Below are 23,317 nucleotides of genomic sequence, written 5' to 3'. Positions count from 1 at the left end.
GGTCAGTGCCGCAAACGTCAGGTGAAGCAGACACACAGGAAGGAGCTGCCCTGGGCGACCCCTCCTGATTTAAGTTCACAGGAGGAGGAAACTGAGGCAGGCAAGACTGACCCCCAGTTGCCCTCTCCTTGCTTGTGACTCAGGGCCATCAGCCCCGGTCATTAGTCGTTGGTCCATGACACGTGACTCACTGCCCAGAGAGCTTGCTGAGCTTTTAAGTGCAAACGTCTCCCGTAGCTGGGTAAAGTGTTGATTTATTTCCTTATAAAGCTGTGTCTCTCTCTCTTTAGCAAATGTGTGATCTTTATGAAATGCATCATTTAGGGATTACAGTGAAATCAAAACCTGCCTTTCTAACTAACAGTCAAACTCCAGAAATCCATTAGTAAAAGTCATCCATTAGTAAAATCAAGAAGTTAGACGAAGGGAAAATATCTTCTGTCGTCCTAACTCCCATAATTCTAGAGCATCCATTACAGTCTTTTTTTTTTTTTGCCGTGTAAACTTGTTCTTCTAATTGCAATCACAGTGTACTCCCAATTTTGCTTTCTGCTTGCGTTGTATCTTAAATAGTTCTGTAGTGCCTCATAGTCTTTATAAATATAATTTCAATCCGTAATATTCCACCAAACTAATGCTCCACAGTTAATCATTTTTCTTCTTACGGTTTATTTAGATGATTTCCAACTTCGTAGGGTTTTAAGAAGGATGGGAAGGATAATCGGTGCAGAAATCATCTGTGCTACATAAGCGTGTAACCCCGGGATGCACTGGAGAAGGAGAGCCTGGGCGGGGACCCACGGGTCTGGTTTGACTCGAGGCCCTGCCGCTCCTGAGCCATGTGGCCTTTGTGGTCATTCACACTTTAGCTAAATATAGGAGCTCCTGTTTCTCATTCTTAACAGGTTGTTGTTGTCTTTTGAGGATTAAAGGATAGAATGACATTTAAAGTTTCTTAGCACAGTTGTGGTTAGGTACCCCAGCAATGGTAAATTTTAATACTATAAAATAGGTTCCCCAAAGAGGAAATGATGGATGAAAGATCTTTCGGATCCCAACAGGCTTTGTGGAGGCGCCGTTTATTTAAGATGCCCCAGGGCAGGGTGTCAGGAAGCAGGAGTCTCCATCATTTTTTCCCTGGATCCTGACACCTGTTACCAAGTTGCTTTCTAAACCGTGCGCACCTTTCATTTCAAATGAATGCAAGTGCATTTTAAACACTGTGGCTTTTGGTGCATTTCTTTAACTGCTATACATTCTACTTGTTCCTTAACTAGTTATCTGTCCTTTTTTGTGACTTGTCTGCTCATATAACCTCCCAATTGAATTCAGTTCAATGACCAATGTCTGAATTTGTGCCAGTACTCCACTAAGTATTTAGAAAGCAATGAATGGGATTTGATTCTTGCCTCTCTGGAACTTTCCTTCTAATGGGTGAGAAAAAGCACAGGGGTCAATATAACAGGATGATACAGGCACTAACCGGCGTATGGACAAGGGAAAAAGAGAGAGCATGGTTCTTTTGCCAGTTTACCTCTGGAGGCCTTAGCAGGGTTTTTTTTGTTTGTTTTTTGTTTTTTGTTTTTAATTAATTTATTTTTCCAAAAACATTTGTCTTTGCCTTCTCCCCACTACTTTCACCTGCCCCCCTCCCCCCTCAATCCTTCCCCACTTTGGCTTTGTCCATGAGTCCTTGCTATACGTTCCTTGACTTGCCCCTTCCCTTCCTTTTCCCCTGCCCACCCCTCCCTCCTTCCCTCTTGTCTCTGTTGGTTTCTTTTCCTTTCGACCAACATGTAGTTCAGGCCAACAGACACTACTACTTGTGTCACAGATGCAAATGAAGACGATAAGTCAAAGCCCCAGGTTTTTACTTTGTCTACTCTTCTCCCCTTCAAAAGCGCAATGCTTGTTTTCTTCTATGTGAGTACATGGGGCGACACCTCACCCTTTGGAAACCCTAGAGGATCAAGTTGACGAGCCAGAGTGGGGTAGAGATTGCATATATTAAACAAGCAGAAAAACCACCTCCATCATTTGGGAAGCGCCCATATGGCATTCGTGAAGAAATAAGATGTCAACTGAAAGGCAGGCCCCAGAAAGTCCAGTTCAAGCTCTGACTGCCCTCATTCAAGCTTTGACTGCCATGCTGAGTTGGGAGGCTTAACTGAACTCAGAGAGACAAGGCTACAGACTTCACAGCAAATCTATTCACCTTCAAGGGGGCAGAGGGGCTCCCGCTACAAGAAGGAGAATAAAGGGCAGTGACTCCCTGTGGTCAGTCCTTAGAGGACAGACCTTCTGTCTTCCTGGCTTGACTCTAGGCTCTGGGCATTGACTCTCAAAGAAGCCTTTTCCAAGGTGCTTCCTGATCATTTACAAAATATTATTGTTGATTTTAATAGAATTTAATTTTTAAATAAAGATATAATTGATGATGATGGATATTAGTTTCAGGTGTACAACATAACCTAGCTTCAGTAGCTGTATACCTTGTGGCGTGATCCCCACAGCAAGTCTAGTTAACCTCTATCACCACACAGTGACACATTTTTTAAATCAAAAGCATATATTCCATCCACCCTCCCCCCATCATGGAAAGTGCAATACAGTATGCAGGTGATGTGCTGTGGAATCGTGTGCCAGAAATGTGTATACTTTGGTGAACCTGTGGCACCCCAATAAATCCAACACAAAGGAAAGGAACCACATTTAAGGCCCTTCTGGGGTAGCCCTACAGTCTGGTCTCTTTAGAAGCTGTTCAAGCCGAGAGCCTCTGTTAGGGTTCCCTTGGACCTGGGGCCTTCGGTTTCATCTCCAGCCACGTTCCGAGTTCCTTAGGGGACACATGCCTCTCCAGATGACCCCGAGCCACGCACATCTAATTCAGCCCTCGCCCAGCCTGATCTCCTCCTCGTTTATTAAGTGCTGACATTTGGAGAGTGTAGTTAAAGGTCTGTCTTGTGCTTTAAATGTCAGAGTAACTGATGTTGGGATTTGAGGGAAGCCGATGAGACATACGGGTTCTTTCCCACACCTGGCGTGAGAGCGAGCGAGATGGAGATGGAAATACATTCCTTTCAGGACGGCCTCAGTTTGAGCCCCAGAGCAGACGGGGGGCCACGGTCCCTGCAGACAGGGGCCCGCAGGAGAGGGAAGGCGAGGGGTGCGGCCCTTCCTTCTCCCCACCTTGCCTCCTGCCTGAGGTGATGGAGGGAAGGACAGAGAGTCTGTGGGTATTACACTCCAAGCAGGGTTTCTCAGCCATGGCACCGCTGGCCTTTGGGGTTCTATTTTTTTTTAGATTTTATTTACTTATTTTTAGAGAGAGGGGAAGGGAGGGAGAAGAGAGGGAGAGAAACATCAATGTGTGGTTGCATCTTGCATGCCCCCTGCTGGGGCGCAACCCAGGCTTGTGCCCTGACTGGGAATTGAACCAATGACCTTTTGGTTCGCAGGCCGGTGCTCAGTCCACTGAGCTACGCCAGCGAGGGCGCGATGACGGTCTTTACTGTGGACCCTGTCCTGTGCATTGTAGGATGTTTAGCCGCGTCCCTGGCCTCTGCTCATTAGATCCTGCGGCACCACCCAACCCCACGTCGTGACAATCAACAGCATCTCCAGGCATTGCCAAATGGTCCCCCAGTAAAGAACCACTAGTCCTGTAGAAGGAACCTCTACACGGAAGGAAAGGCCTGGAGTGGGGAACTGAAACTGCCCAGTAGCCCGCGGGCAGCCCTTTCCCCAGTGCCCTCATGAGCCCAGCAGGCAGCGGCCACCGCCCTCTGTGGCCCTGTCCCAGCTCCGTTTACTCCGCCTCCTTCCCGCTTCCTCCATCCTCCCTTGTCATTACTCTCACCCGTGGATGACAGCAAGGGCAGCGGCTGCCTGGCTTTGAGTTCCTCAGGTGCCCACATGCATCCCCGTACCCTCCCCCGCCCAGTGCCCATCCCAGCCCTTGGCGTAGTGTGGCCTTGTGGGCGAAGCCTAGGATGGATCGTAGAGAATGCATTTCTCAGATACTAAAAGGAAAATGGATGTGAACATTTTTTCCATATGAAACGTTAGCTGTCAATGTAATTTTCCCAAATCATTGTATACAGTCACCTGAGCTGCCAAATGCATAGATCTTCCCCAGCACAGAAAGCAGACTTTAAAAGTAGCAGAACAATAGCAAGTGATCGTCATTTGGTGGTGCTGGCCCCACGCCCAGTCCTAGCACAGAGCATCATTAAATAGTGATAATAGTCACATCTACTGCCTTCTTCACATTTTGATTCCTCTCAAAAAGTGATTTTAATTCATCATTCTTACGCTTCGATCTTGGATTCAAGCTATAATCTTCCAGGTAGATGATACATGTAGCTAATTAGGACTAGGTTAGGGACGAAAGTAACCTATTTTGCCAAGCATGTTCACTTGAAATTGTTTCAGTAAGTCCATAAGTTATTTTAAGGATGAGAGCCAATATGTAATTAATCACAGGACCCTTTCCACATCACTCACCGAAGGATTTTCCAAGAGGATCACATTACGGAATCAATATATCTCTTCCAAGGCAGAGAACTATGCCTCCCTACAGTTATTTCATGCTTCTTAATGGAAAGTTGTGAGAACCTGGACATTGTCCAATCAACCTTCAAGGCCCACGGCAGCACCAGCGAATGACAGCGGAAACATTGCAATAAATGTTCCCATGCTGGGCGGTTTCCGCAGTTGGACGCTCTGTCTTCATGGAGGCCAAGTCCGCCTCCCCCTCACCTCCTTCTGGAAGCGGCTGGGGCCACGAGAACATCTCATCCAGTTGCTCCAGTTCTCCTTTCAGGCCTCCACCATCTTTATTTCCCTCCGGTAAGGGCTCAGTTGTGCCCCCTACAATTCCTACATTGAGGCCCTGACTTCTAGCTTCTCAGAACTTGACTCTATCGGAGAAATAGCCTTTAAAGAGGCGATGAAGACCAACCGAGGCTATCAAGAGAAGGCAGCCATCTGCAAGCCGAAGAGGGAGGCCTCAGGAGGCAACAAGCCTGTGACGCCTTCGTCTTGAACTTCAGGCCTCCAGAACTGTAAGAAAATCAATTTCTGTTGTTTCAGCCCCCCGCGCCTGTGGTATCTCGTTATGGAAGCCTGAGCAGACTGACACGCTTCCCCCTCCCCCACCCCTCCAAGAGTGTGTACCTTGTCATTATCCTGACTTAACTTCCTCTCTGTGCGTGGGGACCACAGTGGCACCTGCCTCGTGGGGCCGATAGGGGACTGGAGGAGGCAATGAGCAGTGCCTGGGATAGTATTGAATGAATGTTACTTTTTGTTAATATTATTCTCATTATCATGGTTGTCACTGTATTATTTTTGTTTCAGTAACTACTACCAAAGTTAAATAAGGCAATGTTAGGACCAATCTAATGCTGAGAGAACTCAGCTTTTCTGTAAGGTTGACTTGGATTCATTCCTAAATACTTCTTCAGACATTTCTACTTATAGCTCACATTGTCGTGTCCACCCACTTTCTTACTGAAATTGAAATTCGGTGCCTGCAATATTCTTGTAGCTGACTGGCCTCTTATGTCTTAAAGAAATGGGTCAACAATATTTCAGTTACTTTGTTTTCAAGATTGTAGAGTTGATCCAAATAGGCGAACATGCAAGCAGCTCTTGTGATGGCTCCTAAACCATGGGTTCTAAGGTTTACTTTCTATTGGCTAATTTTTTTCTAATAGTAATAGGATTGCTTTGTAATATTTCTTAATGGGATCCACGGTGAGCTTCGGGAATCGTGAGCAAGTCGCATGCACCCCGGTTGTGGATATGATACGGCAGCCGTCCCAAAATATGCCAATGAGGATACAACTGATTTAGAAGCTGGAGGAGTTGAGTCCCGTGCTAGCCTCCCCTCTCCTCGCCTGCACGTGGCGTTGCTTTGGTAACTTTCTTGTTGGCATTCCACCCCGGGTTATTTTCACGTGGAGAAAGTCAAGCCGGAACGAAAGCATGCTGGGCTCTGATAGACTGGGCATTATTTCCTCTATATAACCATCTAAGGTTAGAACGGTTTTGTCTTTACTGATAATATCTGATTGCCGTCAAACACCAGGAAGGGCTGTGATGGGCCCTGTCTTCATGCTCCCTCTTGGAAATGAGCGATACCAGGTTAGTTTAATTTAAAATTTTCCAGTAGTAACTTTCAGGCACTACAACTCAATTCGATTTTCAGAAGTCATCGTGAAGGAACTATTTTAAAAGTCTTACTCCTTCAAATTTAAGAATGTCCTGGAGAATTAATTTGGCGACAGCCAGCCACTCACTCCAGCTCCAACCTCTGGAAGAGATATGCCTCCAGGACATTTGCCCAAATGAGGTGTCAAATCCAAATCATGTCCAATATCCAATGTGGGACAATAGAGTCTATTTTACTCCCTTCTCCTGTGCCCCAGGGCCGCTTCGGCCCATTGCACAGCCGGTGGATGTGTATCGGGGAAGGGGTTCGAGCATCTGTGAGATTTCTGCTTGGTGAAGCCCACGCCACAGTGCATAGGTTCTGGCGTTATTAATAGCGTGTCTAGTTGCCTTGAAAATAGTCAAACCCCATTCTGTTATGAATACTTAATAACAAGGAGGCGGTGATTCTTCTCTTCCCAGTTCCTATGACTCAGCGAATCCATTCTAGTGTGATAGGCAAACTGTCAAAATTAATGAATTCCAGCTGAGGTTTAGCCCCTCCAGGGAAAAGCCCGCACAGCTGTAAATTAGCACTAACGCCACAATGCGTGTGGAACGTGCTATATTTTTCACCGTGGATCGGGCCTAGGGGACATCTTCAGAGGAAACCACTCTGAAAATTGCATTTTCTGGTTTGGTTGTTTCAATCCTTAATCACAGTTTTAATTTGGGGAAGAAGTACGCCCAGGTAGATAATTAGGATTTTTCTAGAACAAAAAAAAAGAAAGAAAGAAAACAAAAAGAAAGTAAGTGTTATGATCCTTTCAGTGGCAGCATTTTGGGTTTTTGGGGGCAGTTCTAGCTTAAGGATATCGTTGCTGAGCCTCAGTCTAGCTAAAAGGAAGCGATGACAGAGATGGGAGACGGTGAGGACTCGGTGTATAAGGCTCTGTTTGCAAGGAGCCTTGGGAAATGCAGCGCCCAGCCCAGCACAGCTTGTGACGAGAATCCTGAATCATTGTTCTACAGCAATGTTCAGATCAAAGGTGTTTTAACTTGGGGATTTTGACCTTTAAGGAACCAAACACAGAATTGTAGGTGCCTTTGACTCCCTTCTGAGGAGAGAGCCCAGGATTAGCCTTTATTTTTCTCTATTCTCAGAAGGTCTGAGCCCTAGGCTGGGAACCAGGGAACTGGGGACCTGGGAACATGCCTGAGTCCCTGCAGAAATGGCTCCTGGGATCAAATCCCAGGCGTGTTCCTTCCTACAGAGTTTGGGGTTCATGTGGTTTCTCATCTCTGATATGAAAATAGCAATGATAACTGCCTGTAACATTTGTTTTGAGGGTTAATGAAATTTTGCATTAAAGTACTTTGCATAGTCCTGGCACATAATACACATTCAATAAATGTTAGCTATTCAATTACAACCAAAACAAAGGCCATGATAACAGACTGAAACTCAATTTAAAGTTTAGTAATGCACTGTTGAGACTGTCTTGGTAGAAATGAGGCTAACAAGCCACGTAATTAGAGATTACAATGATGTCACGTGGAGATGTACCTTCCTGAGTGAAGGGGACACCCTCTCGTCCTTGCACTGCTCAGAGGCCTTGGATTACTGACCCCCTTCCCTCCTCTAGGCATCCGCCTTGTCACCTAGTACAGGGTGTAAGGGCAAAACATGCCCTTGATTTAATAAGACGGTGGTGGGAGAAGATGCTTTGGAATGGATCAGAGGCTCTGTAAACATACAGGTGGAATTAATGAGTCTCTTACAGCCAAAGGCACATTGTCAAGTGTTGTATTTCTCTGAGATGTATTTGCATGTAATTGAACTGAGCCCAACACTCATGTTTTCAAGGAGTATTTATGGAGATATAGCAGAGAATAACACCAACCAAATATCTACCCTTTAGGAAGAAATATTTGAACGGGAGAGAGAGACAATCAAAAAAGATAATTCACAAGGAAATTCCGCCGCACACTAAAAGGCGGTGAGCGCTATGGACGGAACCAGGGACGGGGGCAGCTGGGAGTCCTCGCTGTGGTGTGGGCGCTGTGCTCAGAGCAAGCCTCGGGGGAAAGAGGCGCCTGGGCGAAGGCTTGGAGAGCTGAGGGGGTGAGCCGGGCGGCGGAGCACCCCAGCCAGAGGGAGGAGCACATACAAAGACCCAGAGGCTGAAGCCTGCAGGGACAGTCTAAGGGCAGCAAGAAGGCTGCCGTGGAACACACGCGGGAGGAGATGACCTTGGAGAAGGACCAGTGAGCGTGGACCACGGAGAGAGGTTGGCTTTCATGGGAGCGAATGGGGGCCCTGGAAGGTTCTGAGCAGAGGAGAAAGCTAACTGGACATGTTTAGCTGGGTCCCTCAGGCTGATGGATCAGAGTGTGTGTGGGGCGGGGGGCGGGGGGGAGGGCCAGAGTTCATGGCAGAGGGAGCAAGGGGACACCATCCAGGAGAGGGATGGTGGAGGCTTGGACCAGGGAGGTGGTGGAAGAGATGGCAAGTATCCGATTCTCAGTCTGTTCCGAATGTGCAGCGGAAGGACTTCCTGATGTAGTGAATCTAAGGAATGAGAAAAAGGGGCGTCACAGCGGGCCTAAGCCACTGTAAAGATAGGTGGCTGTTAGCGCTTTCATTTAAAAACAAACATTTTAAGAATAGAATATTTGTGTATGTGCCTTCTGTGGCTCTAATTTAGCACTCTCTGAAATACTAACAAATGGGGAAGAGCATTGCTTGGAAGAGGAGGAAGACAAGGAATGATCTGAATCTGGTATGTTAAGGCTGCTGGATCCCCCACTGTGGGTGTAACTGCGCAGGCCAGGAAGCTGGGCGGATAACCGACCGGCTTCCAGTCAACAGAATTTGTTTCTAAAGTCTTAAGTGTTTGAGGCTCCCAAATGAGCCTGTGGAGGGGTCAGCGGGCTCCGTGCTGGCTGGTGGAGGTAGAAGGGCAGGCGGTCCAGGATGCATTTTTTCCTTTCCAAGCTCTTTCCCCAGGATTCAGGTCTGTACTGGGGTGGGCAAAACTAGGTATCCAGTCACTTTAAGACTTTTTTTTTGAGTTAATAAAGCTATGATAACCATGATAACCTGCATATCATTTTTCCGTATGAACAACTGTACACTTACTTTTGCCCACTCCTGTATTTTCAAATCCTCTGTTTGCATTGAAATTATTTATATTTTAGGCTTATACATCTATTGAACTTAATTTTATGGATTGTGAATGCCCTTCCTCCTTATCTTCCGTTTTTTCCATATAATGATATTACCATGGGGGTTAAATCGATATTTAGGGTTTACATTATGATAACTCTGTAAACATTTGTTGCGGCTGAGCTACCTAGAGCATTATAAACACGTTTCCTTTCTATGATAGCCTTGTGTTTTCCCTAGGATTAATTAATAGTCAGGTACTGCTTTGTTTACTTGGTTTTCACTGCACATGTAACTAACTCATCCCCCAGATTCTACAGCAGGGCGGAGCGCTCCTTTTAATACTTGCAGATACGTCAGGGTCTTCAGATATTTCTTTATTCATTTATCATTCGAGCCTCTGTCCGAGCACCCTCTTTGTGGGCCCTTTCACCCCGACTAGTGTCTGCTGCCCAGTGGTTACCCTGGAATTTTTGCGTCGCTCTGGAAATTGCTTGAGGTTCTCACCTGTGGTTGAGGCGCTGTTTCCTGTGTGCGACATATTCCTCTTTCTTGGTTTGCTGCCTTTTTATTCACCTTCCAGTAGCTCTTTGAAGGAGGTCCATGACAATTAACCTTTTGGTCTTTATCTATCTGAAAATGTCTTTGCTTACTGCCCTGACGCTCTGGGTGTGGGATTCCAGGTCAGCCGCATGCGTTTGTCTGTAATTGGGCACATACCTGCCCAGAGCAGCAAAACAGCAGGCCCCTGGCTGCCTCCTGTCGCACGACAGCAGGTGTCAGCTCTGGAGAACCCCAAGGAAGGTGACACCTTTTGTCCCAAAGACACGCCCTTCCTCCTCCGACAGAGGCCTGGCTTGAATGGTATTTAAGCATTAAGAATGGTATTATTGCATTATCTAGGTACTCAGTGCTGTGTAAGCCGATGGTGTACAAGGAGGATACTGTCCCCTTTGGTACATCCAAGGTACAAATGTTTTAGCGATGAATAAAGTCACATAAATGGGTGCTATCTTGATGAAGCAAAGGCAAAAAACATTCCACCCTGGATCAGCTGGTAGGAGGGTATGGCTGGCGATGAAGTCAGGCGGGTCCTGTGGTTAAGATGGAGGGGTGTTGTCATACCTGGGACCCAGACACAGTGTTTTCTTGTGACTGCTTTGGAGACATTATGCGTTGCTCGTAGGACAAGGCAACTGTGCCTCTCTGCTTTGTCACCATTCACCCATCTTCCCCTGAAGCCCCATTCAGGTGATAGTAAATAAAATGACACATAGTCCTCAGGACAAAGAGGAGAGAGGTCAGAGGTCAGCAGCTGTGAGATGCCGGTGGCAGCAGACAGACAACGAAGGTCAAGGAACTGGAGAGAATGCAGGCAGCCTCAGAGGGCAGGGTGTGGGTCCCTCCCTGAGGGCGGCACACTGTGGGGACCAGCTCAGGCTGCTGGCAGCCCTCTAGGAGGCTTGCTCATTCAGGAGGTGGTCCCTTAGGGCTTGCGGCGTACTGCAATGATGGAGAACGGCCATTCGTTTTGCTACTAACACGCCAAGTAAATTCTAGGCACTACCTGAAAAATAAATCACTTTAAAACTCAGACTATGTCAGTCCTCAGGCCAGAGGAAAATGGAAAAGTTAAGTGCCCCTGGTCAGGGTGGGGTTCTAGCCAAAGAAATTGGTGCTGAACAATGAGATTAAGAAGAATGTGTGTCATTTTTATCACTGACTCCTGTTCTTTTACTCAACACTGGAGCTTAAGGCTTCATTACTGGACTCAGATTTTACATTTTTTTCCTGTCGAGGTACCATTGAAGCCCCTAGTCTTAATTCATTTTTCTTCTTTGATCATAGGGTAGGTGATTGAGTTGGCTTCAGTTAATTTTGCCCATCCCTTTGCTAGTCTTTTTTTGTAATTTTCTCCCTCTCACCAAGCCTTTTTAGTCGGTATAAAACAGTTTTGTCAACAGTATCATAATGTTAGCTTTTTTCCCCACTCTATTTGTTGATGATTTGCTTCATTTATACTTCCTTATGTGAATTTGCACTCATCCCTCTTTCTTCATTAACTTCTTCTATATCCGTTCCCAAATTTTATGCTCCCAAATCCTAAGGAGTCGTTTACATTATTTTGGTTTATTCATGTGCTTTGCAGCTTATAATTGTAATTCCCGGAGTATCTTCTGCTCTTTCCAAATCACCAGCCACTTTCATGCCTTTTGAAACCTTTGCGCTTAAATATAAATGCCAGAACATAGCAAACTACTTATATATTACTCATTATTCTTCTCTGAAAATGTACACCTAACCTCCAGCAATGCTAGCGAGAGCAACCGTCATCCATCCAAGGGACAGAGGCTGTATCTCTGAATGAACTCCCTATACACATGTGGAAATAATTCTCTGGAAGGATATTGCAAACAATACTTAGACGTTTTCTGGGTAAAACATTAACATTTTTCTTATTTTTTTGCTCCAGAGATTTGTAAAACACATAGCAAAATTGAGCTCTTATTCCTTGTTGCAAAATCAGTACAAATATTGGATAAAAAGAACATTCTTACACATAGTAGCTAAAGTTTCATAAATGTGTTCTTCTTATAATATCTGAGAAATTCTCTCTCTCAGCCACTCTTGTTCTTTGACATCTATATAATGGAATTTAGATTATAATAGATGATGCATATGAAGTAAAGTTTAAAAATAGTTGCTTTAAAGGAATTACGTATATATAACCATAATATACATTATTTATTTATTTTCGTTTTATCGTTTCATTTTCCATGACCACTTAGCCCCCTGAACCCCTCCCCCCCCCCCCGCACCACACTGTTGTCCATGTCCACGAGCCCTTTTTCCTTTTTTCGCAGTCTCTCCACCCCTCACCCCGACTCCCCTCCCCGGCTGCCAACCTGCTCTCTACGAGCCTGTCTCTATTTTGCTTGTTAGTTCATTTTGTTCATTAGATTCCACATACGAGTGAAATCATACGGTACTTGTCCTTCTCTGGCTGGCCTATTTCATGTAGCATAATATTCTCCAGGCCCATCCATGCTGTTGCAAAGGGGAAAATTTCCTTCTTTTTTATGGCCCAGTAGTATTCCATTGTATAAATGCCCCACAATTGTTTTGTCCACGCATCTACTGATGGACACTATTCTTAAATATTTATTGATTCCCTTTTGAGGGCTGCTTTTAGGTACTACTCAGTGCATTAGGTACCAGGAATAAAGTTACATCATTTACACGTAGGGCCCCTCTTGCAGATCACAATATAGTGTGTATGGAGACACACACGAAACAACTAAGGTAAGAGCTGGGAAAGAATGGCGTAGGAAGCTGAGGAGATGTGGGGTCTAGTCTGGGAGGCAGAAGACCAGGAAGAAATTCCTCAGCAACTGACGTTTAAGCTGAGACTCAAAGAATGAGTAGTACTGGGCAAAGGATGGTGACGTATCCCAGCAGAGGGTCCAGTATGTTTGCAGGCCCTCAGGTGGGAAGGGGTCTAGGGACCCAAGGCGCTGAAGAGGCCAGTGTGGACGGACCCTTGGAAACCAGCCATAGGCATGAGAGAGAAGATCGGATTTTTTGTACGTGCAATTTATTGGCATCAAAATGTAAGAAGGCAGATTAATAGTCAACAAAAACACGTTGATCTATCATCCCAATGGCAGGTATCACGAAAAAAGAAAGAAACCTGCTTCTCAGTTCTCTGTAGTTTGAAGTTCTCTTAGCTGGTACATAAACACTTAGGATTGTCATCTTGAAGAATTGAGCATTTTATTATTAGAAAATAACGATCACAGTACTTTTTCCTTATCCTGAAACCTACTTGATATTTATATAACCACTCAAGCTTTCTTTTAAGTTATGTTAGCATGGTGTAGTATTCTATGCTTTTCCTGTTAACCTACTTGATTTAAAAAATATATTTCTAGTGGGTTTCTTCTGGAGAACATATAGTTAGGTCTTGACTTTTCATCTATTCTGATAATTTCTCCTTTTAATTGGAGTGTTTAGGCCATTTATATTTAATGGCCTAATGTCAATTTAGTTAGATTTCAATATAACATCTTGATCATTGTTTCCTGTTTAGTCCATCTAGTTTCCATATTTTGTTTTTGTTTTTTGTTTTTTTGTCTCGTCTCCTATTGGATTATTGGAGTATTTTTTAATGATCACATTATCTACATTAATTGGCTAATATCTAAGTTGGTTTTGTTGTGCTGGACCCTCTGCTGGGATACGTCACCATCCTTTGCCCAGTACTACTCATTCTGTGAGTCTCAGCCTAAACATCAGCTGTTGAGGAATTTACTCCTGTCTTCTACCTCCCAGACTAGACCCCCTGTCCTTTCAGCTTCCTACGTCATTGTTTTTGTTTTTGTTTTAAAATGTCTGCTTTAAGGTTTTCAGTATACATCTTTAAACTAACATGGCCTGCTTTCAAATAATATTATTGCATAACAGTTAATGTGTAGCAGAAGAAGCTTACGAAAGTAGATTGTCATTTCTGTCACCTCTACTGCCTCTGTGCTTATAGTGTCATTCATTTTCTCTCTCTGTGTGTTTTAAACCCCACAATACATTATTCTCATTTTTGCTTTAAACAGTAAATTGATGAGTTTTTAGAATGAGGAAATGTGCTTTCTTTAAATATCTACCCTCATACTTACCATTTTGGGGGCACTCTTTGTTTCTTTTGTGAAGTCACAGATGCCTACCTGAAACAATTTTCCTTCTACCTGAAAGAGTTTCTTGAACATTTCTTGTATTTCTGGTCTACTGTCAATGAATTCTCTTAGCTTTTGAATGTTTGAAGGGTCATTATTGTTTTGCCTTCATTTATGAAAGATATTGTCTTTTGCTGGGTATAGAATTTTAGATTGGTAGATGTCTTTTTTCTTTTTAAATAATACTTAAATTGTTTTCCCACTGTCTTCTGGCATGTGTTGTTTTGGATAAGTCTGCCATCATTCATTGTTTCTCTGTGTATAAATGTATGTTTAATAAAATCTGGCTGCTTTTAAGAATTTTCTTTTTATCACAGGCTTTCAGCAATACATTCAGATTTTGTAGTCACTGATGAACTGTTCTCCACAATGATTTTTATCAATTTACATTCCTACCTGCAATTTATGAGATTCCTGTTCCTTTATATTCTTGAGACAGTATGTTCTGTCTTTGCCATTGTAGTCACTGAAATGGGTATGTAGGGGTAACTCCTCATGCCTTTTATCTGCATTTCTCTGATGACTGTGACTCTGAATATTTTTTTCATGTGCTTATTGATAACTTATATATGGGCCTTAGTGAAGTGGCTGTCCAAGACTTTTGCCCATTTTTATTAGACTATCTTTTTTTATTGACTTGCAGGATTTCATTATGTTTTGGGGGTGCAATCCTTGGTCACATCTTTCATTCAATTTTTATATATGAATACATTAATAAATTATCTCCCCGAGGATTCATCTCTGGACTGCGTGTCTCCTGGTTCTTGACCCCCTCCTTGGTATGTCTCACCCACTGATGGGCACCAGCTTCCCTTACTGCCCAGTCTCTCTCTGGGGTCTTGGACCCCTGTTCCTAACCTGCTAGTGGGTGGCCCAAGAACAGTGCCCTCTTAAACTTAGTAAAACATTGTCACTTTCTCTTCCCAACCAACTCTGCCTCGTATGTTCTCTGTTTTTATTCCAGGTGTAACTGTGCAACCAGGGATACAAGCTCTTAAATTAGGATCATACTGGCTTTTTCCTTGTCCTCGCTCTCATGACTTCTGCACCCCAGAGCAAAGATTCGGGTGGGGGCATATCAGACACGTCTGCACAGCCAGGCTTTCTCCTTCCTTCCCACCAGCATCGCTCAGGGAGGCCTAGGCCACCCCCGCCCCTGCCGCGGCAGCCCAGCCCGACTTCCTGCCTGTGGTGGTCACTCCTCATTCCCCCCAGCATTCACTTTGTAAAACTACAACCTGGGAAATTGCTTGTTCAGTGTCAAACTGTTCATTGACTCCTTACGTTTTTAAACAGCTTTATTGAGATATAATTTACATACAATAAAACAACCCATTTGTACAACCCAGTGGTTTTTAGTACATTTGCAGATATGTACAACCTTCACCAGGGTCAACTTTAGTCCCTCTGAATCACCCGAGAAGGAACCTTTGCATCCCGTAGTTATGCCTCACCGCTCACCCTCACCTCCAGCCCTGCGGAAGCCATGCATCTCCTTTCTTTCTCCAGAGTTTCCTCTTCTGCACACTTTATATGGGTGTGATCCTATGGGATGTGTTTTTTTTTTTTTATAACTGGCTTTTTGGGGATGAGCATAAGGGTATCAAGGGTCATTCATGTCGGTAGCATGTATCAGTATTTCACTTCTCTTTTGCTGAGTAAAATTTCATGGTGTGGACATACCAGATTTTGTTTATCCATTCTTCATTTGATGGACACTTGAATAGTGTGCACCCTGGGCAATAATAAATAATGCTGCTTTAAACATTTGTGTTCAGGTTTTTGTGTAGATGCACATGTTCATTTCTCTAGGTCTATACCCTATGGATGGGACTCCCCATTCATTGCCTATAGAATTAAGCTCCTACTTTTCAGCGTGAGATTTGACACCCTTATGATCTAGACTTTTCAAGAAGCATCTGAAATGTAAGCTCCTGGAGATCCCTTTTAAAGCCTTGGTTGTTAGGATGGCCCCAGGCCTTGGCACAGCACCAGGTTATTAGTAGTTGCTGAGTAACCATGCAGAGAATAAATGAGCGCATATAAAGAACCTCCGGCTCCCTCTCCAGCAGTGTGCATCCCTGTTAGTTCTGCCCCGACGTTCCTGTTTTCCCACATCTCACTTCGCTCCTTCCTACGACAACTCAGCATCTTAACATTTTCATGCTGTCTGTGTAGCATCTACGTCCCCTCTTTCCCCTGGAAAGCTTTCTCCTCTTCCCCGGGGTGGGTCAGTTTCTCTATCACTTACCCTCCTGGAGTGCATTGTGAATTATTCTGTCCAAATATGCAGCCAAAGAATTATCATCGATCATTTGCCAGCCATGCACCCCTAGACCAGAAATTCCTTGGGAGCAGTATTGTGACTCTCACAAGTCTGGGTTTCTGGGACCTTGCCCCAGGCTGGGGACAAGGCAAGGGCTCAGCAAAGACTGCTGCATGAAGGAAGGATTGGGGCCTTGCCTCCTGCCACGTTTCCGCCTCATCTCTTCTTTTCGCCCTGTTTGGATTTCCGAGAAAGCGATGTTGTCTTGTTTTCCTCTTTAGCATACCATTCTTCTTCCTGTTGTCACTAGAGCCGTGGTTATGCCATCTGTTGTAATGATATAAAATATGGAGAAATCTGCGAAGAAAGTCACACTCGGCCCAGCCCCTCCTTCAGCGCCCTCGGTGTCCGTACCCCCGGATGTTAGACCCGAGTCAGACAACAGGGCTGTGCCAGATGTTTTCTGTAGCTTTCTGTTATTAAACTGCAGTAACTTTCAAGGAGCTTTCACATACACATACGTAATTCACTTTAAGACTGCCTGTGCACTTTCTGGAGGGAGCAAATGTTACTGTATTTAAAATGCGTGCAGCGCTCCATAAAATGAAATACTATTATTTAAGCAGATGGATGGTCCCTTAGATGGAAGAAACAAAAGCTGTTGGAATATAGTTGAGTTTTCTTTCTTCTTCTTCTTTTTTTTTTTTTCGCCTGTGGCCATATGATGTGTATTTTAGAGCATGAGTTTATGTTACATTATTAAATCCGATGGTGTGAAATAGAAAGACTAATGTGAAATACCTTAAAAAAAATGTAAGGAGAAGTTACAGCAATTCCCCAGAGGTCACTTATCTTTTTAACTACTAGGATTAAACATTTATTTTGCATTTTTCTCACAGTCACTTAAATAATTTCACAAGCTGGCTCCTGAAATGTGGTTTACAATAGGAAACTATCTACTTAATATATAAATATATCTTTTATATATACCCACATTTTCAAAGACTTGCTATTCTTAACGAGGCCACTTTTGTGATGCAGAAGAATAAATTCAAATGTGTCAATTTTTTTAGTTCAGATGAGCCATGTCCAGTTGACAGATAAGTAATGTGGGGAAGGGGGAACCAAAAAGAACCGAGGTGGAATTAATTAGCCCTGAAGGAGGGCAGTCAGCTGCTCTGGATGATATGTCTGGGGTCATATCAGTTTCCTAGAAAGCTCAAAAGTAAAATCATAACTATGCTTCCCATCTGAACCAATTTCTTAGTTAGCAGTAATTTTTATATTCTGATTTATGGAGCACTCCTAAAGATTTTGGTTTTGGTTGGAAAAGAAAACTATCAAACAGTTACTACCCGATGAACACCCCTGTTTTCTCTTGGAGTAAATCCACTTCTATAAAGTGCATTTTTCTCTGCCCTCCCATGACAAGTGGCGTTCACTCTGCGTTCCCAGCCCAGGGCGTGTCAGCACTGGCCCGCAGGGGGCACACTCAGGGTCCCCACAGCGACGGAGGCCACGAGAAAGTAGGTGGGTGTGCCAGGAAGATAGCTAGAAAATACCGAAGCTCGTGAGCACAGCTTCCCCGAGATTAGGCTTTGTCGAAGAAAAGTAACTATATCAGCAAATGAAATCTTCATGAGAAAGATGATTTCGTCACCTCTTAGGCCTGGGTCCTTGGTCAAGTGATAACGCCTCTAAATCTCCAAATTATCTACCTCCGAGAGGAGTCTACTATCACCTGGCAGAACTCTTGTTCGAAGAGTAAATGAAATAAGCCCCTCAGTCTCACAGCATTGCCGGGTTCAGCGTCGGTGCTCAGTAAATGTTATCCTCATCTCTGCCCGGTGATGTGAACTCCAAGTATCCAGGGCTCCTTTCATCTCCTGTGAAGATGGGGCTGGGTGGGAATTTGTTTGGAGACAGTCACGTGTAAACACAAATGTCTACAAAGTAGATTTTTGTGGCATTTATATATATTTTGCTTAATTTGAGGGTTCCTGATGTTGACTTTCCTTTGTTCGCATAAATGAGACTTCGTAACTCTTTGTCACTGAGTGCAGTGGAGGTGCTCAATAAATGAAGTAAAAAGCCAAATATGTGTGAACAGCGTAACAGATATTTTATTTCTAGTAATTAAAGCAGAAACCATTTAAATAACCAAGATTAGGAAAATAGTTTAGAAAATCATATTATATAAATTGCTTTTTAAAAAAGTTGGTTAATAGCCTTGTCTTTTTTTATTTACATATATTTCTTGTATTTTTTTTTAGATTTCTTCCTTTGCTTACAATTTTTAAAATTTATTTTATTTTTTTAAAGTATTTTTTTAGTGCTCAAATACATTTGTCTCCACTTTCCCGCTACCACTTTCCCCTGCCCCACGCACCCTCCCCTCCCCTCCCACCCTCAACCCTTCCCCACGCTGGCTTTGGATTTTTCTTGTATTTTTTTCCATTATGAAATGTTCATCCCCTAATATTTACTTGTAAAGTCCATATAGGAAAGTGAAATTACGTATATGAAATAATGTTATAAGAATGAAGCAGTCTATAACAATTATGTATTTTACGTAGGCACATTATAGTATAATTATATATGTAAGGCATGTAGGCAGATGGACTAGAAAATACAAAAACTGAGACGGAAACTGTCATAGTCTGATGGACTTAAATGATGCTTTTGTCCAAGTCCTCTTTATTAGTGCTACCTATTTTCAATTAAAAAATGCGTTGTGGATTGGACACTATTTTCAGAAAGCCAGATTTGCTTTTTAAAATGCTTTACATATGATCTTCAAGTTTAATTTAGAAAATTGTGGCTAATTCCATTTCAAATGAGCTCTCTGCGTCCCTCCCTGCCAGCGCCATTTGATCCGAGCAACTGGACCTAGTGATTCATTCATTTAGCCTCCCCGTGCTACGCGTTAGGCTCTGTTCCCTGGGGTGAGCAACTCAGTACGTGGTTCGCAGAGGGCGCACGTTCTAGAGGGAGACCGATCAAAGATGAACACAAAATATAAATCCTGGTAGTGGTCAGTACAGAGCAGGGCAAAGGGCGTGGGACTGGAGAGTAATCTGTTCAAAGTTAAGATCCTGGAAAACACAGAAGCTTGTGTATAAAATACAAAATGAAGATGGCTTTCCAGTCCCAGCCTCTCTGTCTGTGGTCAGCTGGGCAATTTTGAATTATTTAGTTTTAGTCACCCCCTGTGATGTTTGCTTACGAGGACCTCCTTGGCCAGGCTGCTAGAAAGTCAAGTCAGACGGAGCGCTTGCCTGACCCATGCTTGTGTTGTCTCCTTGCAGTTTTCGGTGAGGACCTTCACTCCAGCCTCTACTTTGTCAATGCATCTCTGCAAGAGGTAGTGTTCGCGAGCACCACGGGGACCCTGGTGCCCTGCCCGGCCGCAGGCATCCCGCCTGTGTCTCTCAGATGGTACCTGGCGACGGGCGAGGAGATCTACGATGTCCCCGGGATCCGCCACGTCCACCCCAACGGCACTCTCCAAATTTTCCCCTTCCCTCCTTCAAGCTTTAGTACCTTAATCCATGATAATACTTATTATTGCACAGCTGAAAATCCTTCAGGGAAAATTAGAAGTCAGGATGTCCACATCAAGGCTGGTGAGTAGAAGTCCTCAGGTGATCTTCCTTTGCCCCTGCCTGGGTGGGGGACAGTGATGAACGTTAAATCGTCCTCAGCTGGGAATCAGTAGAACGCTGTCATTCGTTCCTCCTGACACAGCCGACGACTCCTTACAGAGCGTCTCTCGACTGGGTTTCAGAGAACATGACACTGCTGCGAAAAAAAATAATGAAATTACAAGTTCTCATTCTCAGTGAAACAAACGTGCAAATGCTTGTAAATAATCACCTTTCGCGTTTTTCTGACGGAGGGATTCCTATTTTCACTTCACATTTTTGCCATTTGAACAACAACATGCCAAAAAAAAAAATGTCCAGTGTATTCATAAACCCCTTACAACTTTGCTTCTGTACATCACCTGACGCTTGGAAAATTGGGGGAAGTCCTTCTGAGAAACTAACATGAAGTTTGAGATACAAAGCCTGGGTCATTTTGAATATATTCACTCAGCAAATATTTTTGTGAGCTTCTATTAAGTTCCGACACTCTGCTGGGTTCAGGGAATACGAGGTCTGTCCAGAAGGTATCCAGCCTTCTAATATGAAAAAATAGAGACATATTTTGAAGAAGATACAAGAAACATTGTACATAGGAAAATGGCACCTCAGTCCCTTTCAAAGTAGGCACCTTGGCACCTTGCACAATTTTCCCAAGTGCCATCAGCTTCCCCATCGTGATTTCCTGAATCTCATCGATAGCCTGAAATCGCTTCCCTTTCAAAGGTGATTTTAGTTTTGGGGAAAGCCAGAAGTTGCAGGGCTCCAAATCTGAGCTGTAGAGGGGCTGAGTCACCTGAGTGATTTGATGTTTCACCAGAAAAATCTCTGCATGAGACGTGATGTATGAGTGGGTAGGCTGTCTTGATAAAGCTGCCAATCTCCAGTTGCCCACAGCTGCGGCTTTCTGAGTCATCTGAATGGCTTCTGCAGAAGAATGTTAAGCTTAATGCAAAATCTGATGCAGATTCATTGCTTTACTCACTCGGTCACCTTGAATGCGACGGCCACACAGTACACATCGATGCTCAGACAGTACCCATGTTCACTCAATGACATCTATTCTCCCCACTGACTAGTACAGTGAAGTCATCATTGTTCATACATGTGCATGCCAGTTCACTCTCTTTGGCTGCCAGGTTACATCAATGTTGCTCAAACTGTTTTCCTTATATTAACAATGGCTGGACTTTTTCTGGACAGACTTCGTTTATGGGAAAATTAAATGGAATCTGCCCTCATGGAACTCACATCCTAATGCAAGAGTCAGACATGAATAAGGGAGAAAGTTCTGTAAAAATGTGCAATAGAAAGTTGGCCTCTGTTCCAGGTATTATGATATTTGTGAGGATATTGTAAAAAATTCAGGAGAGGGAAAAGAAAAGCCCAAACAAAACACCATCAGCTGAGAACCAATGAAAATCCTATCGTTGGTTCAATCTGAGACGGCTGATGGCTGCTTTGAGATGTGGGAGCATCTCCGGACAGGATTGCGGAGTGCCCACTCACATGGCTGGAACTAAAACTTGGAACTAGTGACAGGAAGCTGGTAAGGTCCAAATTATACCTCAAATTTATTTGCATTTTGACTAATTAATACTCAAACTTCCAGTGTCTCAAACCTAGTGTGTTTGTTTTCTGTTTCCCTCCTTGTCCCTTTCCTCTGGACACTCTGTCCCAGAGGTGGGCCATGGAGAGAGGGGAGGAGACAGACAAAAGTAGACTGAGGCCTGAGCTGGAATAAAACCACAGCATCGATGGGTATGCGAGTGAAGCAGACTCAGCCTCATGTTCTTGCCTTCTCTGTGAGATAAAAAAGGCACTGTTACCATTTTTGACTATGTCACATGTTGCTGCAATGTTGCCAATGAATAAACTTTGAATTCATTTGTTCCTCTTAACACCATAATGTATTTTTTTTTTAAATTATCATCACTGCAAGCCAACCTGGGAACACAGCCTCTGATTCATAGACATCAGAAGTTGTACATCCAGGACCTATTCTGTCATTCTAAAGATTTAACAAAACCCTGAAAAAAAAAAGCACACAGCTAGATTCCAGTTAGCCAAGTGTTTTAATTTAAAAAAAAAAACAAACAAACCAAAACTCAAAACCAACCTAGCCTTTCAAATGTTGGTAGACTGACTTAGCGTGATGGCAGGGCAAAGAGAACGAGACTGCGGTTGTGGTCTTATGCACCGGGTAGCCGGGAGTGTGTTACCATTTCTGCAGCGGGTGAGGACGTGTGACTGGAAGACATCAAACGTGAGCGAAATATGAAATGTTTCTAAACGTCTGCACGTGAGCCTTTGGACGTGAGCGATCACTCAGTAGCCCGTGACGCATTCTGCCAGCGAGCCACTTCCCCAGACGTGTGTTGACCTCCCTGACATACTCATGAGTTCCAAGCCTTGCCCAGGAATGCACTTAAGAAAGGAAGGAAAAGATTGGCAGTAATCAAGACGTATGAAAAACAGATACCCCAAATAATTAAAATCCAGCAAATGAAATTTGTGCGGGGACCTCTGTCCCTAACAACAGGGGGATTCAGTGAAACGCCTGTAACCTGGCAGGCTGCAGAGTCTTTTTAATGTGTCATAAAAGACCCATTTATGGACTACGAGGTACCACTTACAGAAAAGCCTGGAGCTTCAAACAGCCATGCCTGGATGTGTTAACCTGCTATTTCTGCCTCCAGTTTCCCTGCTCCGTACTTGGTTGGACCAAGGCGCGGAACGCTTACTCCCATTTTAACCGCTGTCCTCCGGATCTGTCCCTGCGTGGATGGGTTTTGCAAGGCTGTGGGAGTTTCGGAGCTGGAAACGCCGTCGTCTCGTCTGGAGTCCGCGCCGCCTTCCACGCGGTTACGTTGTGGCTGCCGAAGGGCTGGCGTTCCCGACGCCCGCCGCCCCACTGCGCAGGCGCCCCGCAGGCAGAGCCCGGGCTGCGTGTTGTCCGACTTCCAAGGTGGACAGTCACGTCGCCCCAGGGAAATGTCTTTTCTCATTTAATTTTACTTCCTTCCTTCCTTCCTTTATTTATTTTTTATTGTTCAAGTACGGTTGGCTCCGCTTTCCGGCCACCATTTCCCCCCGCCTCCCGCCCTCAATTCTACCCCCTCGTTTTGAGCACATTGTGGTTGCAATAATTTTTTAGATTGTGTATTGGAGGTTGGAAAACTTGGTTTCCCCATTTTTATGTAGATCCTGATACAGAACCGGGTGGCTCTGCATGAGGACAGCTGAGGGGCGTCTGATGCCCAGTGACGACTGTCGGGCAGGTTTGAGTGGAATGAACGCTGACGCATGGGACATCGCCTTGTGTTTCAGTTCGTCCGACATGCCTGAGTCCCGT

At 44.2% G+C, this 23,317-nt stretch overlaps 1 protein-coding gene across 1 annotated transcript in view; it reads left to right on the top strand.

Annotated features, from left to right (window-relative positions):
* DSCAM (DS cell adhesion molecule) overlaps window positions 1–23,317 on the top strand; it is a 524,904-nt gene that overhangs the window by 83,343 nt on the left and 418,244 nt on the right. Inside the window, exon 2 of the mRNA XM_054578507.1 lies at window positions 19,627–19,944. Within this exon, the coding sequence (XP_054434482.1) occupies window positions 19,627–19,944 (318 nt within the window). The remainder of the gene's footprint in view (window positions 1–19,626; window positions 19,945–23,317) is intronic.

The sequence above is a fragment of the Pteronotus mesoamericanus genome, unplaced genomic scaffold, assembly GCF_021234165.1.
Source record: "Pteronotus mesoamericanus isolate MK-2021 breed Mesoamerican mustached bat unplaced genomic scaffold, CSHL_Meso_final contig_116, whole genome shotgun sequence".
Taxonomy (NCBI): Eukaryota; Metazoa; Chordata; class Mammalia; order Chiroptera; family Mormoopidae; genus Pteronotus; species Pteronotus mesoamericanus.
The sequence above is the reverse complement of the archived record's forward strand: the minus strand, read 5'-3'. Positions and strand labels throughout refer to the sequence as shown.